The 16,451-nt window shown below is 41.8% G+C and overlaps 1 protein-coding gene across 4 annotated transcripts in view; it reads left to right on the plus strand.

Moving 5' to 3' along the window:
- Positions 1–16,451, plus strand: part of znf451 (zinc finger protein 451) — a 79,888-nt gene that overhangs the window by 52,764 nt on the left and 10,673 nt on the right. For 3 of the 4 annotated variants that reach the window (XM_041188167.1, XM_041188170.1, XM_041188169.1), the window contains 4 exons: positions 32–191; positions 4,216–4,363; positions 9,571–11,180; positions 16,020–16,184. In XM_041188167.1, coding sequence (XP_041044101.1) covers positions 32–191; positions 4,216–4,363; positions 9,571–11,180; positions 16,020–16,184 — 2,083 coding nt within the window. The remainder of the gene's footprint in view (positions 1–31; positions 192–4,215; positions 4,364–9,570; positions 11,181–16,019; positions 16,185–16,451) is intronic. The other variant, XM_041188168.1, reaches the window with a different exon arrangement.

Below are 16,451 nucleotides of genomic sequence, written 5' to 3' on the forward strand. Positions count from 1 at the left end.
AGGATTGCCCTTTTTTTCTTTCATTTTGCAGGTTAATACACTGGACCACGAAGGCCATCAGCGTGATCTTGAGCCACAGATTACTCAGTGTTTCGCTTGCCCAAGCTGCTACCTCCTTTTTAATTTGAGGGATGAATGCTTGCAGCATATGGCCAAGACAAACCATTTCCTTCAAAGGCACAAATTGAGTGGTAGGTTTTGTGGAGTGAGGGTTGGATACGAAATCATAATTTGGTGAATGGAGCTTTTACCACTGAGTGACAAACTGGAAACAGCTATTTTATATGCAGCACCTAAAAAGAAGAAACTGGGAATGCACATCAATGGTCAAATAGATCTTTGCTGTTGTATATCAAAATTGTTACATTAACCCACAGAGAGTAAAAGCAGATGATAATATGCAGAGGACAATAGTTAGTGTATGTATGTATATGTGTGTATGTATGTGTGTGTATATAGATAGAAGGAAATATTTAGGCCCATTGTGTCTGTGCTTTGAAAGAACTATCCAATTAGTTCTACTACCACTGCTCTTTTCCCCATAGCTCTGCACATTTTTCCTCTTATAAATGCATATCCAATTCCTTCTCCAAGTAATTATTGAATCTGCTTTCACCACCCTTTCAGGATTGCATTCCAGGTCACAACTCAGTGTTAAATAAATAAGTTTTCATCCCTGTCTCCGATTCTTCTGCCAGTTATCTTAAATCTGTGTCATCTGTTTACTGACTCTCCCACCAGTGGAAACAGTTCCTCCCTATCTACACTAACAAAGCCCCTCATAATTTTTCAACACCTCTATTGAATCACCCCTTAACCTTCTCTTTAAAGAGATCAGTATCTGCTTCTCCAGTTTCCATGTTGCCTGTGGCCCCTCATCCCTAATACCATTCTGGTAAATCTAGAACATGTTTTTTTGTATAGCTAAATCGTTTGTTTCAGTAAATAGCACTGAACTCCTCTGCATGTATATTTAAAACTTTACACTATCCAATGGTTGCACTAATCTTAGCCTGGGACTTTCCTGGTATGCATGAACTTTTGATAAACCTCATTTCAATCACTTTGTACATCACCAACAAAGCAAATGGCTCCAGTCGGCACAGAAAAGAAGCAAAAATTTCAAGTTATGAGAGGGGCAGTCATATTGAAATTCACTGGGGATGTTACATCCCCTGTGGATTTTTCCGGTGTAGCAGTTTTTAATTGACAATTAGGAGCCTTGTGATGAATGATATATTTACACAATATGAAACATGAAAGTGATTAGTAATGATTGCACATGGGTGAAATCTGTAACTGGTGGAGTATCCTGGAGTTCAAATAGTCATCAGTGTTGTCGCAACACTGCTGAATGAAAATCTAACAGTTCTACTATCCTCAGCTCTATTCAGCAATTTTTAAAATTCATTTATGGGATGTGGGGGTTGCTGGCTAGGCCAGCATTTATTGCCCACCCCTAATTGCCCTTGAGAAGGTGGTGGTGAGCTGCCTTCTTGAACCGCTGCAGTCCATGTGGTGTAGGTACACCCACAGTGCTGTTAGGGAGGGAGTTCCATGATTTTGACCCAGCAACAGTGAAGGAATGGTGATATATTTCCAAGCTAGGATGATGAGTGGCTTGGAGGGGAACTTCCAAGTGGTGATAGATGTGTCTGCTAGATGGTAACAGTCGTAGGTTTGGAAGGTGCTGCCTAAGGATGCTTGGTGAATTCCTGCAGTGCATCTTGTAGATGGTACACACTGCTGCTACTGTGTGTCGGTGGTGGAGGGAATGAGTATTTGTGAATGGGGTGCCAATCAAGCAGCTGCTTTGTCTGGATGGTGTCAAGCTTCTTGAGTGTTGTTGAAGCTGCACTCATCCAGGCAAGTGAAGAATATTCCGTCATACTCGTGACTTGTGCCGTGTAGATGGTCGACAGGCTTTGGGGAGTCAGGAGGTGAGTTACATGCCGCAGGATTCCTAGCCTCTGACTAGCTCTTGTAGCCACGGTATTTATATAGCTAGTCCAGTTCAGTTTCTGGTCAATGGTAACCCCAGGATGTTGATAATGGGGGATTGAGCAATGGTAATGCTATTTACTGTCAAGGAGCGATGGTTAGATTCTCTTGTTGTAGTTGGTTGTTGCCTGGCACTTGTTTGGCTCGAATGTTACTTCCCACTTGTCAGCCCAAACCTGGATATTGTTCTGGTCTGGCTGCATTTGGACATGGACTGTTTCAGTACCTGAGGAGTTGCAAATGGTGTTGAACATTGTGCAGTCATCAGCAAACATCCCCACTTCTGACCTTATGATGGAAGGAAGGTCATTGATGAGGCTCTGATTTCTTCACTCATTACCTGTCTGTAAACAAAGGCGTTTTGGATTTCTGATGTCCCCCTTTATAAGTGGTGGCGTATTTTCGCCAATCCTTCAGCTTTGGAATGATCCAATCCTCTAATAATATCTGCACAACAAACTCGAGAAAAGGTAAAATAAGAGGGTCGGCTTATTTTACTTGCACGCGCCCCTGCCCACTGCGCGGGAGAGGGGTTTCGCACTGTCTGCCCCTTTTTGCACTCATACATTAAAAGAAAGAAAGGGGTTCAGGCAAAGACAATGATTAAAAATAAGACCTGTGGTTTCACGTGAATCCAGAATCAATGCCCAAGCAAGGTTCTTTCAGGTACCTTGTCTGGCAGATTTCCTGGTCTTGGTTCTAGCAACTCAATTACAGGTTGAGTCTGTTGAAGATGATGCAAGTATTCTTGTATCCCAGCTATTAGAAATTAGACTTGGAGAGAGATGGAGGTCAAAGGCAGGCTGCTAGCCTGGAGTCTGGTTCCCTTCAGAGGTTAAACTGCAACTGAAGATAAAATTCAAAAGCTGTATAATTAAAGGAATTTGAACAGCTCAAGTCTCAGTCGTGTGATGGTGGTTTCGAGTCGAGCTATTCAGTTAATGAGGCACACTTGTTAAAACCCGTTGTTTTGAAGCAGGTAACAGTGGGACCATTAGCACAACATTGTAGATTAGGAGTCACAAATAGCTCTACCTTTGTGCATAGTTGGCTGGTTCAGACTTATCATCTACAAATCCTTTGTGTTGGCTTGGCTGGAATGTTTATACAAGTCCCATTCCAGGAGGATGATGAGGTAGCCTTTGCCATTGTAACAGCTTAGAATCTTCCAGAAATACAAAGATCAGCTGCAGCCATTTTATCAGCCCAGCAATTGTCCATTTTGAAAAACTGAAAAAAAAATAATTTCATAAAATAGCCAGGACAACATAGATATATATTTATATTTTCCTTCCTGTCTCCTGAATGGAGCAGGTTTGTAGAGTGGGGCATGAATCCATAGCCTTCTGATTCCGAAGCAAGAGTACTACTACTGAGCCATGGCTGACACTATAAAAGCCCTAGGTGTAATATATATAGGACAATATCGTTTGTAATAGAATGAAAGGTAGTTGAGTTAAGAGCTGAACATGATCCTAGTGTCACCACTTCACTGTTCACTAGGTCAAAATGTTGGAACTCCCTCCTTAACAGCACTTGAGTGTACACAAACCCCATGGACTGCAGCGGTTCAAGAAAATGACTCACCACCACCTTCTCAAGGGCAATTAGGGTAGGCAGAGAACGTCAGCCTTACCAGTAGCACCTGCATCCCAGAAGAGAATTTGTTTTAAAAAGCAGCAATTGCTGGATAGCCATCTTAAGTGAATCCTTGCCTCACCTAGGAATGCTCAGGACCAAGCGAGGCATTGCTCCCTCCCCACCCCTCAAAATATGCCAGGCTGGTTGAAATTAGCTCACCCTGCACAAAAAGGGTTGAACCATCGACCTTCCTGCCTATGTGCATTCCAAAAAAAAATTGGTGATCTGCAGGCAATTGCTAACCTGGATGAATCGGCAAATAGATTCTGGAAAAGATCCAGCAGGTCAGGTATTATCTGTGGCGAAAGAGAGAGAGTTACTTTCAGTTCAGTGACCTTTCATCAGAACTTGAAGTTGAAAGTTTTGGCAAGAAGTCCCTTGTGCAGCTAATGAATTCTTCTTAGCTTTAATTCAGCATTAAGCACTTTTTTAGCCCCATTAGTTGTATTTATAAAATCTCCAGGGTTTTGTTATTCACTCGTTTGAAGCCAAAAAAAACTTAACTCAAACTTTGGATGTTGTCTGAACACTAATCCTATTTTCCTTTGCCCTTTCCCCTTGTTTCTCTAATAGGTGAGCAGGGAACACGCTGCCCTCTTCCATTCCCTAACTATGCAAAAAAGTTGTTGATTTCTCTGTGCCAGGAGATTCCTTTCCAGGTTAAATGTACAGCTTGCCAACAGATGCTCCGTACCCATATAGAACTGACGGCGCATTTCAGGTGGGTGTGTGTCTTTGTTCCTCTCTCGCTCCCTTCATCCGCCTTTGATGCCTCCACTGCCTGTGTCCTAACCTTTGAAATTTCCTCCCTAAACCTTTGCTCTCTTTCGTCTTTAAAACCTTCCTGTGTGACCAAATTTGTACTCACCTGTCCTAATATCTCCTTATTTGGCTCTGCCAATTTTTGTCTGATTAATGCAGTAAAATGTTGTAGAAGTGTGAAAGTGTTGTGTAATTGAAAGTGGTTTATCCAACAATTTGATAATGGAAATATTTATTTTTCCTTCATTTTAAGTTAATTGGAAAGGAGTGTTGGTCCTGGTTGCATTAGATTAAATCACTGGGTTATTTTCTCCTCTCATCTGCCCACCATCCTCCTCCTCCTCCCAGAGGTTGTCGAGTACATAGGCATGGGCACTGGAAGTCTCCCCCACTGACAGAGCATCTTAGCTGGCAATCTGACTGTGAGAACAGTCATGGTCGGGCCGAATTCTGTGTCTTCACCTTTTATCCAGACAACATCAAAATAAGAACATTTGGGAGTTGAAAGACTGGCTAATTTTTTTCCCCCCAGGTATGTTGAAATCCGTCATGGTACCTCAGCTGAAGTACATGACCAGCATTGTCAAACTGAGACCCACTCTGTGTACAGTTACTCACTTCAATAACTGAGCTACATTGATCACTGACATTCTCACAAAGCTATTGAGGGAAACTTCAAGCATCCAATATCTCCACAATTTAATTTTCTTTCTCCAAAGGGTAATATTGTCTTCAGAAGTTGCTAAGCAGTGAGTTATAATTTGAAACTGCAAGTATAGGCCCTATCTAAAAATTTAACTTTAGCTTTGCAAATGGAGTAAAACATGACCTTTCACTATTTGAATAGGAGACCAACATTTATTCAGAAAACTAGGCTCATGGCAATGCTCCCTCTAGATTTTTATTGAACACGGCCTGTTTATTTGAATAGAACCATAGAAAAGTTACAGCACAGAAGGAGGCCATTCGGCCTATCTTGTCCATGCCAGCCCGAGGTCACCCAGGTGCCCTTTCTAATCCCACCTTTCTGCACCCGGACCATAGCCCTGCAGCTTACAGCACTTAAGGTGCAGATCCAGATACTTTTAAAAAGAGTTTAAAGTTTCTGCCTCTGCCACCAACTTGGGCAGCGAATTCCAGACACCCACTACCCTCTGCATAAAAAAAGTTCTTCCTCATGTGCCCCCTACACCTGCCACTTATCTTGAATCTATGTCCCCTGGTTCTAGATTTCTCCACCAAGGGAAACAATTCTATCCTGTCCACTCTATCTATTCCCCTCATAATTTTGTACACCTCAATCAAGTCACCTCTCAGCCTTCTTCGTTCTAACCTCTCCAATCTCTCCTCGTAGCTATATTTTTCTAACCCTGGCAACATTCTTGCGGAACCCTCTGCACTCTCTCCAGAGCTATTACGTCCTTCCTATGATGTGGTGACCAGAACTGCACACAATACTCCAGTTGTGGCCTCACCAGTGTTTTATACAATTCCAACATTATATCCTTACTTTTATATTCTACACCTCTGCCAATGAAGGAGAGCATTCCATATGACTACTTTACAACCTTGTCTACTTGAACTGCTGCTTTCAGGGACCTTTGTACTTATACGCCAAGATCTCTCACTACATCTACCCCTCTTAATATATTTCCATTTATTGTGTAATCCCTATAACTGTTTGACCTCCCTAAATGCATGACCTCACACTTCACTATGTTAAAATCCATCTGCCACTTTACCGCCCACTCCACCAACCCATCTATATCGTTTTGGAGATTATGGCTATCCTCTACACTATCCACTACTCGGCCAATCTTTGTGTCATCTGGCACCTTGAATTTTTTTCTGTGGCTGGACGTGCGTAGTATCTTAAAGGGAGCAACTTGTGAGTAGCCTGCACGATATCTTTACGGTTGCTGCGTGACCATGCATTCAGCTTAGCGGGAATATTGGCTGCAGGTTAATTTGTTTTAAACAACATAACTGACACTTAGTGAGAGTGTAGTGGAGCTGTGGGACGGGCCAGTCTCCTTGATTTTGAATTCGATGTCAAAGCTTTATTTGGTCCCTTTATAGAAACAGGAGGAGAACGGTTCAGCCTTTTGAGCTTGTTCCACCATTGGGTTTGATTGTGTATCTTAACTTCATCTCTCCATTTAGTTTTCATAACCTTCAATACCCTTACCTAATAAAAATCTATCAGTCCCAGCTTTGAAATTTCAATTGACCCCCTGCTTGAATAGTTTTTTGGGGGAAAGTGTTTTGGATTTCCACTATCCTTTTTTGTGAAGACGTGTTTCCTGACGTCACCACTGAATGACCCATCTCCAGTTTGTAATTATCTACCCTATCAACTTCTTTAGAGCACCTTTCAGTGCTCCAGGGAATACAAGCCATTCCTCCTGGGATGTACAACAGTGATGATACTGCTCACTCACTATTTTATTACGTCAAACGCTCTTGCCTCTTCCATTATCATTAAAAAAAAAAGTGGGCCAGTTTTCCCAATCTACCCTATTTTCATAGTTCCAACAAAAGTTGAACTTTTTCCTGAGAATTGAATTTCCTCTACGGGTTTAAAGTAACTTGACAGGGGTATAGGAATGAGGAGATAGCATTATGAAGGATTAAAAGGTGCATAAAGGATTGGGAGAAGTAGGTAGGGCGAGAGTAAGAACTATAAAGCCTAAGGTGAGGTTAGATTGAGGCAATGCAATAGGGTCTAAATCAGGTTTCGAGAGGATATATTTCAATGCAAGCAGTGTGATAAATAAGGTTGGTGAACTGCAGGCCCAAATTGCCAAATGGAAATATGATGTCATGGTGATAATGGAGACCTGGCTTAAAAGACAGCAGGATTGTGTACTAAATATTCCTGGATATAAGGAGTTCAGGAAAGATAGGGAAGGAAAGAAAGGAGGAGAGGGTGGCAGTATTGATTAAGGAGAATATTTTAATGCTGGAGAGAGGATGCCCTGGAGCAATCAATCGCTCAACCTACCTGGCTAGAGTTAAGAAAAGAATTGAGCTACCATTACACTATTGGATGTATTCTATAGGCCACCAACTAGTGGGAAAGAAATGGAGAAGCAACTTGGCAATAAGTATACAGAGAGGTGCAAAAACTATAGAATAGTAATGATGGGAAACTTTAATTATCCTAATACAGACTGGGCTTGTAATGGTAAAAAGGGAAGAGAGAGAGAAGAGTTTCTGGTGTGTTCAGGAAAATTTTCATTATTAGTATGTTTCTGGCCCAATGAGGAAGGAGGCATTGCTGGATCTGGTTCTGGGAGAGTGAAGACAGTCAAGTGGATCAAGTGTCATGTGGGAACATTGATCGTAGCACAATAAGGTTTAGGTTAGCTTTGGAAAAGGACAATGTGCAATCAGGGCCGACAGATCGGCCCCAGGTAAATTGGAATCCAAAGTTGCCAGATAAAACCGAAAAAGAACAATGGGCTGCCTTTAAAGAGGCAATGATTCAGGTGTATCCCCAAGAGGGGGAAAGGTAGGACAAGCTCCCTGGCTGGGAAAAGAGAGCAAATTTAAGCAGAGAAAGGGTTGTATAACAGATGTCAGTTTGATCATACAGATTTGAACCAGGCTGAATATAGAACGTGTTCTGACCACAGCCGGTGCTAATTGCTGCGCAAACCAAATCCCAGAGGGAATGTTAGCTTGCGGGTCATAGCCTTTTTTTTATATTCTGAAAATAAGAAGATGATGTACCGATCTCAGCAGTAAGAGGTCCGGTAACACTTTTGGGATTGTAAAGGTTAAAGGTAAAAGTTTTATTAACAAGAATAAAAGAAAACTTAAGCACACAAGATTTCAGTTAGTCAATCAAGGTTAGTCTTATAAAACATTCCCAAAAAAAAATGCTGTACTTGGTCAAACCCACAATTAATCACCTTCCAGGCGACACTCCTTTATAGATGTTTACTATAAAAGAAATTCAGTAATATTACACAAGGCAGACTAGTGTAGCTTCAGTAAAAGCATCCCACATGACCTCTACCCTCATCCATTCTGTGGTGGAATCCACTTCAGAATAAAACTGCTGTTGCAGCCCAAGACTTTTCTGGCTTCACTGGATGGTTGATTCAAACTGCACCTCCTCCCAGCCCAGAGCTAACAGCTCCCATCTCAGCTCCTATCTCCACCTACCTCCAAAGTACCTCTTTTCCCTTTCCTCTCTGGTTCTATTGTTCTCTCATCTCTTTGAAACTCAAATCCTTCCAAATATGAAATCTTTTATGTCTCTATCCTGTCTTTGCTTTCAGGCCAATAAAATATAACATCCCTACTACTGTTACCTATGAAGCTCCTGCAAGATGCAACCATGTTTCATGTTACCTCTGACTTCCTTTTGATATTCAAACAAACACTCCACTTATCTAAAAATGCGAATGTTAGATCTATCCTATTTACTTGTACCTCATACTTAACACCTCTATCCTTTTCGCGTTTAAAAACCCCAGACATATTGACTCCTGTTAATCTTTTGCCCATGTCTTAATCTTCATTTCCAGCCTCCAATGCTGCCCTTGCTGGTCTTGCCAATTGGACCCTTCGCAGATTGTAAAACTTCGTCACCCAGATCCTCTCTTGTACCAAGTCTTGTTTCCCAATAATCCATGTTATCAATGGCCTTCATTGGCTCCCAAGCTTCCAATTCAAATGCTTTTGAAACCCTTACCCTCTGGCACAAATGTCATGCCACTCATTACCCAAGTGTAGAAGATTGAGGAATGATCTGATCGAGGTTTTAAAATATTAAAAGGATTTGGTAGGGTTGATGAGGGGGAAAAAACCATTTCCTCTGGTGGGCGGGAATTAGGATTGACGGGGCATAAACTTAGAACTGGGCCATTTAGGAGAGAGATCAGGAAACACCTTTTCATATGAAGAGCTGTGGAAACCTCCCCAAAATGGCTGTGCATGCTGGGGATCAGTTGGAGATTTAAAGACGGTATGAAGAGATTTTTGTTGGGGTGAGTTATTGATGGCCATGGAGAACAAGTGTACTTAAGTGGAGTTGAGGTGCAGATCAGCCATGATGTAATTGAATAGGAGTAGGATTGAGGGGCTATTGGCCTCCTTACTGTTCCTGTGTAAGTTGTTATAAATTCTTAATTGTCTTGGTTTCTTTCTTTGCAGAACGCGATGCAGAAGGGCTGGCCCTGTTGCTGTATCTGCAAAGGATATTAGCCAAGTTGCTGCAATATTCAAAGTGAGGGGAAGCTGTCTGGACTGCAGTAAGCTATTTGTGGATGACAATCAGATCAATCAGCATACTCAGCAAACCATGCACAACATCAGATGGATTCGCACCATGGAGAAGGCCATCTTGGAGTTTTGCCACTTCAATGAGAAGAGCAAGACTCCCTCTGACCTCCGGATGATATTGGATCAGTCAAAAGCCAAGAAGAACTCTCCATTCAAAAGACCTCTGGCTGAGACATGTTCCAATGAGGCTGCTGTGCCCACCTCCAGCAAGAGGACCAGGAGAGAATGCAACAACGTGCAGGTGAAGGAGGAAAAGGTGGAGTGTGACATCCACCTGGGGGCCAGGCTCTGGTTCTGTGAATGCCACCAACGGTTCGACAACGAAGAGGCTGTGGAGAAACATGTCATGGCAGTCAATGGAATCCGCCACAAGTGTTTGGTGTGTGGCAAATTGGCGCTCGATGCCGGGATTATTGGCTTGCATATGAGCCGTAGTCACGGGGGAGCTCACTTGACCAACTACCGTTTGTGGTGTGAACGCTGCCATGCGGAATTGCGAAGGAAAGAGGATCTCATGGCCCACATTGTGGAGTGTCACAGTGGTCATGCTTACTATTACGAGAAGCAAGTGGACAAAGATGAGTTGTTGGCTTTTGAGCCTTCTTCATCCAAATCAGCATGGAGCTTGGCAGATTTGGGGGGCAAAGAAGGTGAAGGGAAGCAGCTGGATCCAAACAGCCCCGAAGTGGAAGCTGCCGTGAGTGATGGCTCCTGGCAGTGCAGGTTGTGTGAAGAGATGTTTGATTCGGAGGAAAGTGTCGCCCAGCACTGCAGCTGCCTAGCAAACCACCAGTTTCACAAATACAGCTGTGGTTTGTGTAGGAAACACTTCCACAGAGTGGAAACCCTGTACCGCCATAGTCGCGATCAGCACGACAACGAGCTAAGCGTAAAGTATTTCTGTGGATTGTGTGACGACATCGAGTTCAATTCCGAAGATGAATTTCTTGAACATTATAAGACTTTCCACAGCACCGATTATGTCTTTGTGGAGCATGGGGATGCAGTAACTGAGAAAGAAGTGGACGAGGAAGCTCCAGAGGAGCATTTACTGATGTCCTGTGGGTGTCGACAGCATTATAAATCCAAAAAATTAAGGAAGGAGGACAACTGCAGGTGCTTGAGGAACCTGTTTGAGCAAGGGAAGCTGTGGTTCCGCTGCTCGTGTTCGGCGACAGCCCAGTCAGAGGAAGACATCCAGAATCACATGGTGGAATGTCATGGGGCAAGAGAGACAGGCTCCAGGTCCTTTACAATCAAATGCATCTGCAGCAAGGCTTTTAATGATGGCGAAGGTGCCCAGATGCACTACCACAGTAAGCACTGCACTTCACAGGAGGTGTGGCCGGCCCCATCCTTGCCAGCTGAGAACGAGGCCACCGCCCCTCACGTGGCTGCGTTCTGCAGCAATACCAAGCAGGTGCCACAGGACGACGATACTGAGGCTTCGACCAGTCATGAGATCTTTCCAACGACCGCAGGTAGCCTTCGTATTACACTTGCCCAATCCTTGCCAGCAAGTAGGTCAGTGGCAGCTTTTCCTCAAAAAGGCGGGGATGTCACCCATTGTGCCAAGAGACTAAAGAGAAAAGGTAGTGGGCTATGGATTGAGCTGAGCAAGGGCAAGTTTAGCACAAAATTGTTAAGTGCTAATCCTGTAACCTGTTTTGCAGCTGACATTGTTTAAAGGATCACTCGCTTTGAAGCTCTCTGTGTCTACAGTTAAATCTGTTGCATACACTCACTTTGAGGACACTAGGATCAAGTGTCTCTTTTGCAGGTGTCCTTATTTTCATAACAACAACTTGCATTTGTATAGTGCCAGTAACATTATAAAACCACCTAGAATACTTCATAGAGCTGTCATAAAACAAAATAACCCAGCATCCATTTTGACACAAGCCACAAGAACTCCGTGCCAGAGAGAGGGGTTTCTCTGCTGCTATGGATGCTGGGTAAAGGGCTCTCCATTCCCCAAAAGCTATGTTTCTCAAAACCTACTGCTTCTCACTGGCCAGCATACACAATTTGGGGGCAGAAAGGAAGTAAGTTGTAAGGGCAAGTGCCAGTGATCGCAACTCCAAATTTCCAGATGTTGCAGCTTTGCAACAGGCTCTATCGCATGTTTTAGTGTAAAAGGGCTTTTTAAAAATTCATTGATAGGATGTGGGTGTTGCTGGCCAGGCCAACATTTATTGCCTTTGATGCATTGAAGGCTGTTTTTGTAGTTAATTGCTGCTTCTGGTTTCATACTGCCTTGTATATATTTTACTGTGCAAGTTATTTGCAACTGGTATGGGTGAATCACACATCCATTTGTACAGGTTTCACTGTGGTGTCAGTGTTTTGGAGTTTGAAGGAACATGGACTGGAGTTTTCCATTCTGCAGCTGGAGATTCACTGTAGTGGCTGGAAGATCCGAGCTGGTGATTGCAGAGATGGAATAACGCTGCCCATAAAGTGGAGTAGTAAATAGAGGCAACAGTTAGCTTCAGTCTCTCTATCATTTCAGTTAGCAATATACTTGCAATATTCCTTACTAGTTACAGGATAAGGAGAAGGCTATTCAGCTCCTCAAACTTGTTTTATCATTCAGTTAGATCATGGTTGATCTATATTTCAACTTCATCTCCCCACTTTGGTGTTGTCACTCTTTCCTAACAAAGATCTATCAATACATTTTGAAATTTTCAATTAGCCTCTATTCCCTGCCACCAATGCCTAAACAGCTTTTTGAGAGAATGTTCCAAATTTCCACTATCCTGTGTGTGAAGAAGTGCTTTCTAACATCCCTAAATGACTTGGCTCTAATTTTAAGACTATGTCGTCTTGTTCTGACTCTCCCACTGGAAGAAATAGTTTCTTTCTATCAACCCATCAAGTGATTTAATCATCTTAAACACCTCAATTAGTTCACCCCTTGATCTTCTATATTCAATGGAATATAAGAGTTCCATATACTGTACCTTTATAATTTAACCCTTTTTACCTCTGGCATCATTCTGGTGAATCTGCATTGCACCCCCTCCAGTATATCCTTCCTAATGTATCATTCCTGTAATGCCCAGAACTGAATACAGTTACTCCAGATAGGATTGATATTGACTTAATTCAAAAGCAAAATACTGCAGATGTTGGAAACCTGTAATGAAAACAAAAAGTGCTGGAAATACTCAGCAGGTTAGGCAGTATCGGTGGAGATTGAAACAGTTGACGTTTCATCAGAAATGGGTAAAAGTTATTGACCTGAAACATTAACTGTTTCTCTCTCCTTAGATACTGCCTGACTTATTGATAGTGACCATTTATGTGATCAATGGTAGCCACATCTTTTGGTTTCAACTTTGTTCCGAACTGTTGAAAATTAAATATACCCAAAGCAGTTTGAAATCTCCAATCAAACGAATACTTATTCAGAACCTTTCTCAGCTGTATATCTTTTATACTAACGTGGTTTAAAAATTAGGGTGGATTATTGTTGCATATGATCAACTAAACTGGCTCATTCATGCTTCATAGATATCTTTTGCTTGAACAAGTGTATGTGCTAAAGTAAGCTTCAGCTGAGCAAAGCAGCATGTACATTTAATGGAGCAATTTAATTAAACATTCCAGTGAAACAGGATTTACTCACTTGTGTTTCCGATCAGTTATTTAACTATTGGGAAGACCTAAGCCATTTAACATGTCTCTTCACCATCTGCACACCTCCTATAGCCACTATCAGAGGCTGAATTAGACTTTTTTGCAATTTTGATGACCTGTTTTACCATGAGCTGAGATCCTGACCCCATATCCACTTCATCATCAAGACCACCATCTCTCACCTTAATATGACTCGCCTCCCACTTTATTTCATGCTGTTGGTTGCTAAAACCCTCACCCATGCCTTTGTTACCTCTAGACTCTACTACTCCAGTGCTCTCTTGGCCAGCTTCCGCTCCATGAGCCCATCCAAAACTCCCATTCCATTCGCAGATCACCCATGACTACTAACCTGAATTGGCTTCTGGTTGATAACCTGAGGGCACAGATTTAAGATGATAACCAGAGGCAAAATGAGCAAATACTTTTTTATATAATAATTGGTTAGGATTTGAACTTCACTGCCTGATAAGGTGGTGGATACAAATTCAATAGTAGCCTTCAAATATGGATAAATATTTGAAGGAGAAAAGTTGCAGGGATATGGGGAAAGAGCAGGGAGTAGGATTAACTGAACTGCGCTTTGAAAGAGCCAGTGAAGACTCGATGGGCTTAATGGCCATCTGCACCAAGATTGTGAGCTTCCCCAGTGGGGCATTAGTAAGTGCCAGTGTCCTGACGTACACTGCCTCAGCACATTGAAGTGCATGATCCCTATAACCTCTACATAGAATGGTGGAGATTAAAACACAGTTCCCAGATTACATTTAAAGCAGGACTTTGGTTATGTTGACCAAATTATTCCATTGCATTAACCAAATTTCAAAGTTGTTGGTTATAGTGTCCTGAGTGCTTGGTTTGTTTCAAATAGAAACAACTGTACTTATTAACTAGTCAATTTATTTCCATCAAGGTTTACGTTGGATGTACAGGACAAAAAGGACATTTAACCCAACCAGTATTTATGTTCCTCCCCTCTTTTCTTATCTAAATCTACCATTGTAACCCTCTATTCCCCTCTCCCTCAAATGCTTGTCTAGCTTCCCCTTAACTGTATCTATAACTATTCACTTCAACAACTCCATGTGGTGGCAAGCACTGCATTCTCACCACTGATTGGGTAAAGAAGTTTTTTCTGAATTCCCTATTGGATTTCTTGATGGCCTCTCATTATGCTCTTCCCCACAAGAGGAGGAAGCATTTTCTCTATACCCACTATATTAAACCCTTTCATAATTTTGAAGACCTTGATTAGGTCAGCCCTCGGCCTTTTTTCAAAAGAAAAGACACCCAGCCTGTCATTCCTTTCCTGATATGTATACCCGCATCTTTCTGGTATCATCCTAGTAAATTGCCTCTGCACCCTCTGCAGTATTTCTGTTCTTTTTATAAAATAGCGACCAGAAATTCACACAGTACTCTTAGTGTGGTCTAACCAAAGTTAGATATAGGCTCAGCATAACTTCCCTGCTTTTCAATTTTATCCCTCTGGAAGTAAACTCAGTTCTTGGTTTGTTTTTTGTTATGGCCTTTCTGACCTGTGGCACAGCTTTTAGTGATTGGTATGTTTTTACTCCGAGGGCCCTTTGCTCCTTGATACAACCTAGACTTCCATCTCCAAGTATTAAGTGACCTCCCTATTTTTCCTACTAGAATGGATTACCTCACATTTAACTGGGTTGAACTTCATTTGCCAACTATTTGTCTATTTTGCAAGGATAATGCCCTCTTGTAATTTGTTTGTCCTCATCAGTATTGACTATCTTCCCCCATCCCCCTTCCCATTCAGTGCCCTGACGTGCGCCGCCTCAGCCCATTGAAGTGCTGGCAGGCTGCATGACCTCTATAGACTCTACATAGAACTGCTTCATTGATGGAGGTTAAAGCACAGTCCCAGATTATAGTTAAAGCAAGAATTCAGTTATGTTGACCAAATTATTCCTTGCATTAACCAAATTTCAAAGTTGCTGCTTATAGCGTCTTGAGTGTTTGAGTTTGTTTTAAACCAAAACGCTGTTAAAATTCAGCAAATTTAGAAATTGTTTTTTTGGATACTAAAGTCCAAAGTGCTGTTGTAAATTGTAAACAGCAGTGATCCCAGCACTGATCCTTGTGGAATGCCACTTCCACCTTCTGTCACTTTGAATAACTGGCCTTTAATCCTACTCTCTGCTTTCTGCTTGAAGACAGCTAGCAACCCATTCTGCCACTTGTCAACCGACTCCACATTCTCTGACCTTATTCATTAGTCTGTTGTGGAACATTTAGACTTCAGTCTTTTATGTTCAGATGAGACACACTTTTACCTGACCCATGATTTCTTGTATGTCACCACGTTCATATATTTGTAGAGAATTGGATGAGCTTTGATTTGCTAGAGGGTGTATTTTTATGGACAGAGTGGATCATTCCCCATCTGGAATTTTATGCTTATAAATGAGTGTGAGAAAAGAAATAGAAAAAGCAAGGTAAAAGTATAAAATTTATGTTTAAAAAATGGAGTGCATTGTTAACACACCATTATTGTTTTAGCAAGGCCTGTCCATTTGAATTCAATTTGGTGCTCTTGGCACAGTCTAGTGCACTCTTTTATTTTATTCAAAGGACTTATTGAAGTTGTAACTTTGCAATCATTTATAAACTTTTTTGTCTTTTTTCCCCCTTTCTCTAATTAGTAGAAAAGGAAGCCATAAATCAGGAAGAAGATATAGAGTTGCCTGACTTAGACCTGCTCCGCACAATGACTCACCTTGTTTTCATCGATTTGGATAATTGGGCGGGCTTTTTCAACCATCTACCGGGACATCTTAACCAAGGCACATTTTTCTGGGGATTTCAAGGTTAGTTCAATACACTTTAGGTATTTTTTTGAAGGGTAAAAAACTGTCTTGGATTATGGCGATAATCTGAAAAATATATAGAAGTTACAACATGATACCAGACCATTTGGCCCATCCAGTGCTGATGATAGGTTTTGAGGCAGCGTTAATTAGTAATGTCATAGTAAAAGATACACTGAGAAATAGTGATCGTAATACAATTGAATTCCACAGTAAGTTTGAAAACAACAAATTCCAATCATAGACAAGCACCTTAATCTTAAACTA

The sequence above is a fragment of the Carcharodon carcharias genome, chromosome 5 (assembly GCF_017639515.1).
Source record: "Carcharodon carcharias isolate sCarCar2 chromosome 5, sCarCar2.pri, whole genome shotgun sequence".
NCBI classification, from domain to species: Eukaryota; Metazoa; Chordata; class Chondrichthyes; order Lamniformes; family Lamnidae; genus Carcharodon; species Carcharodon carcharias.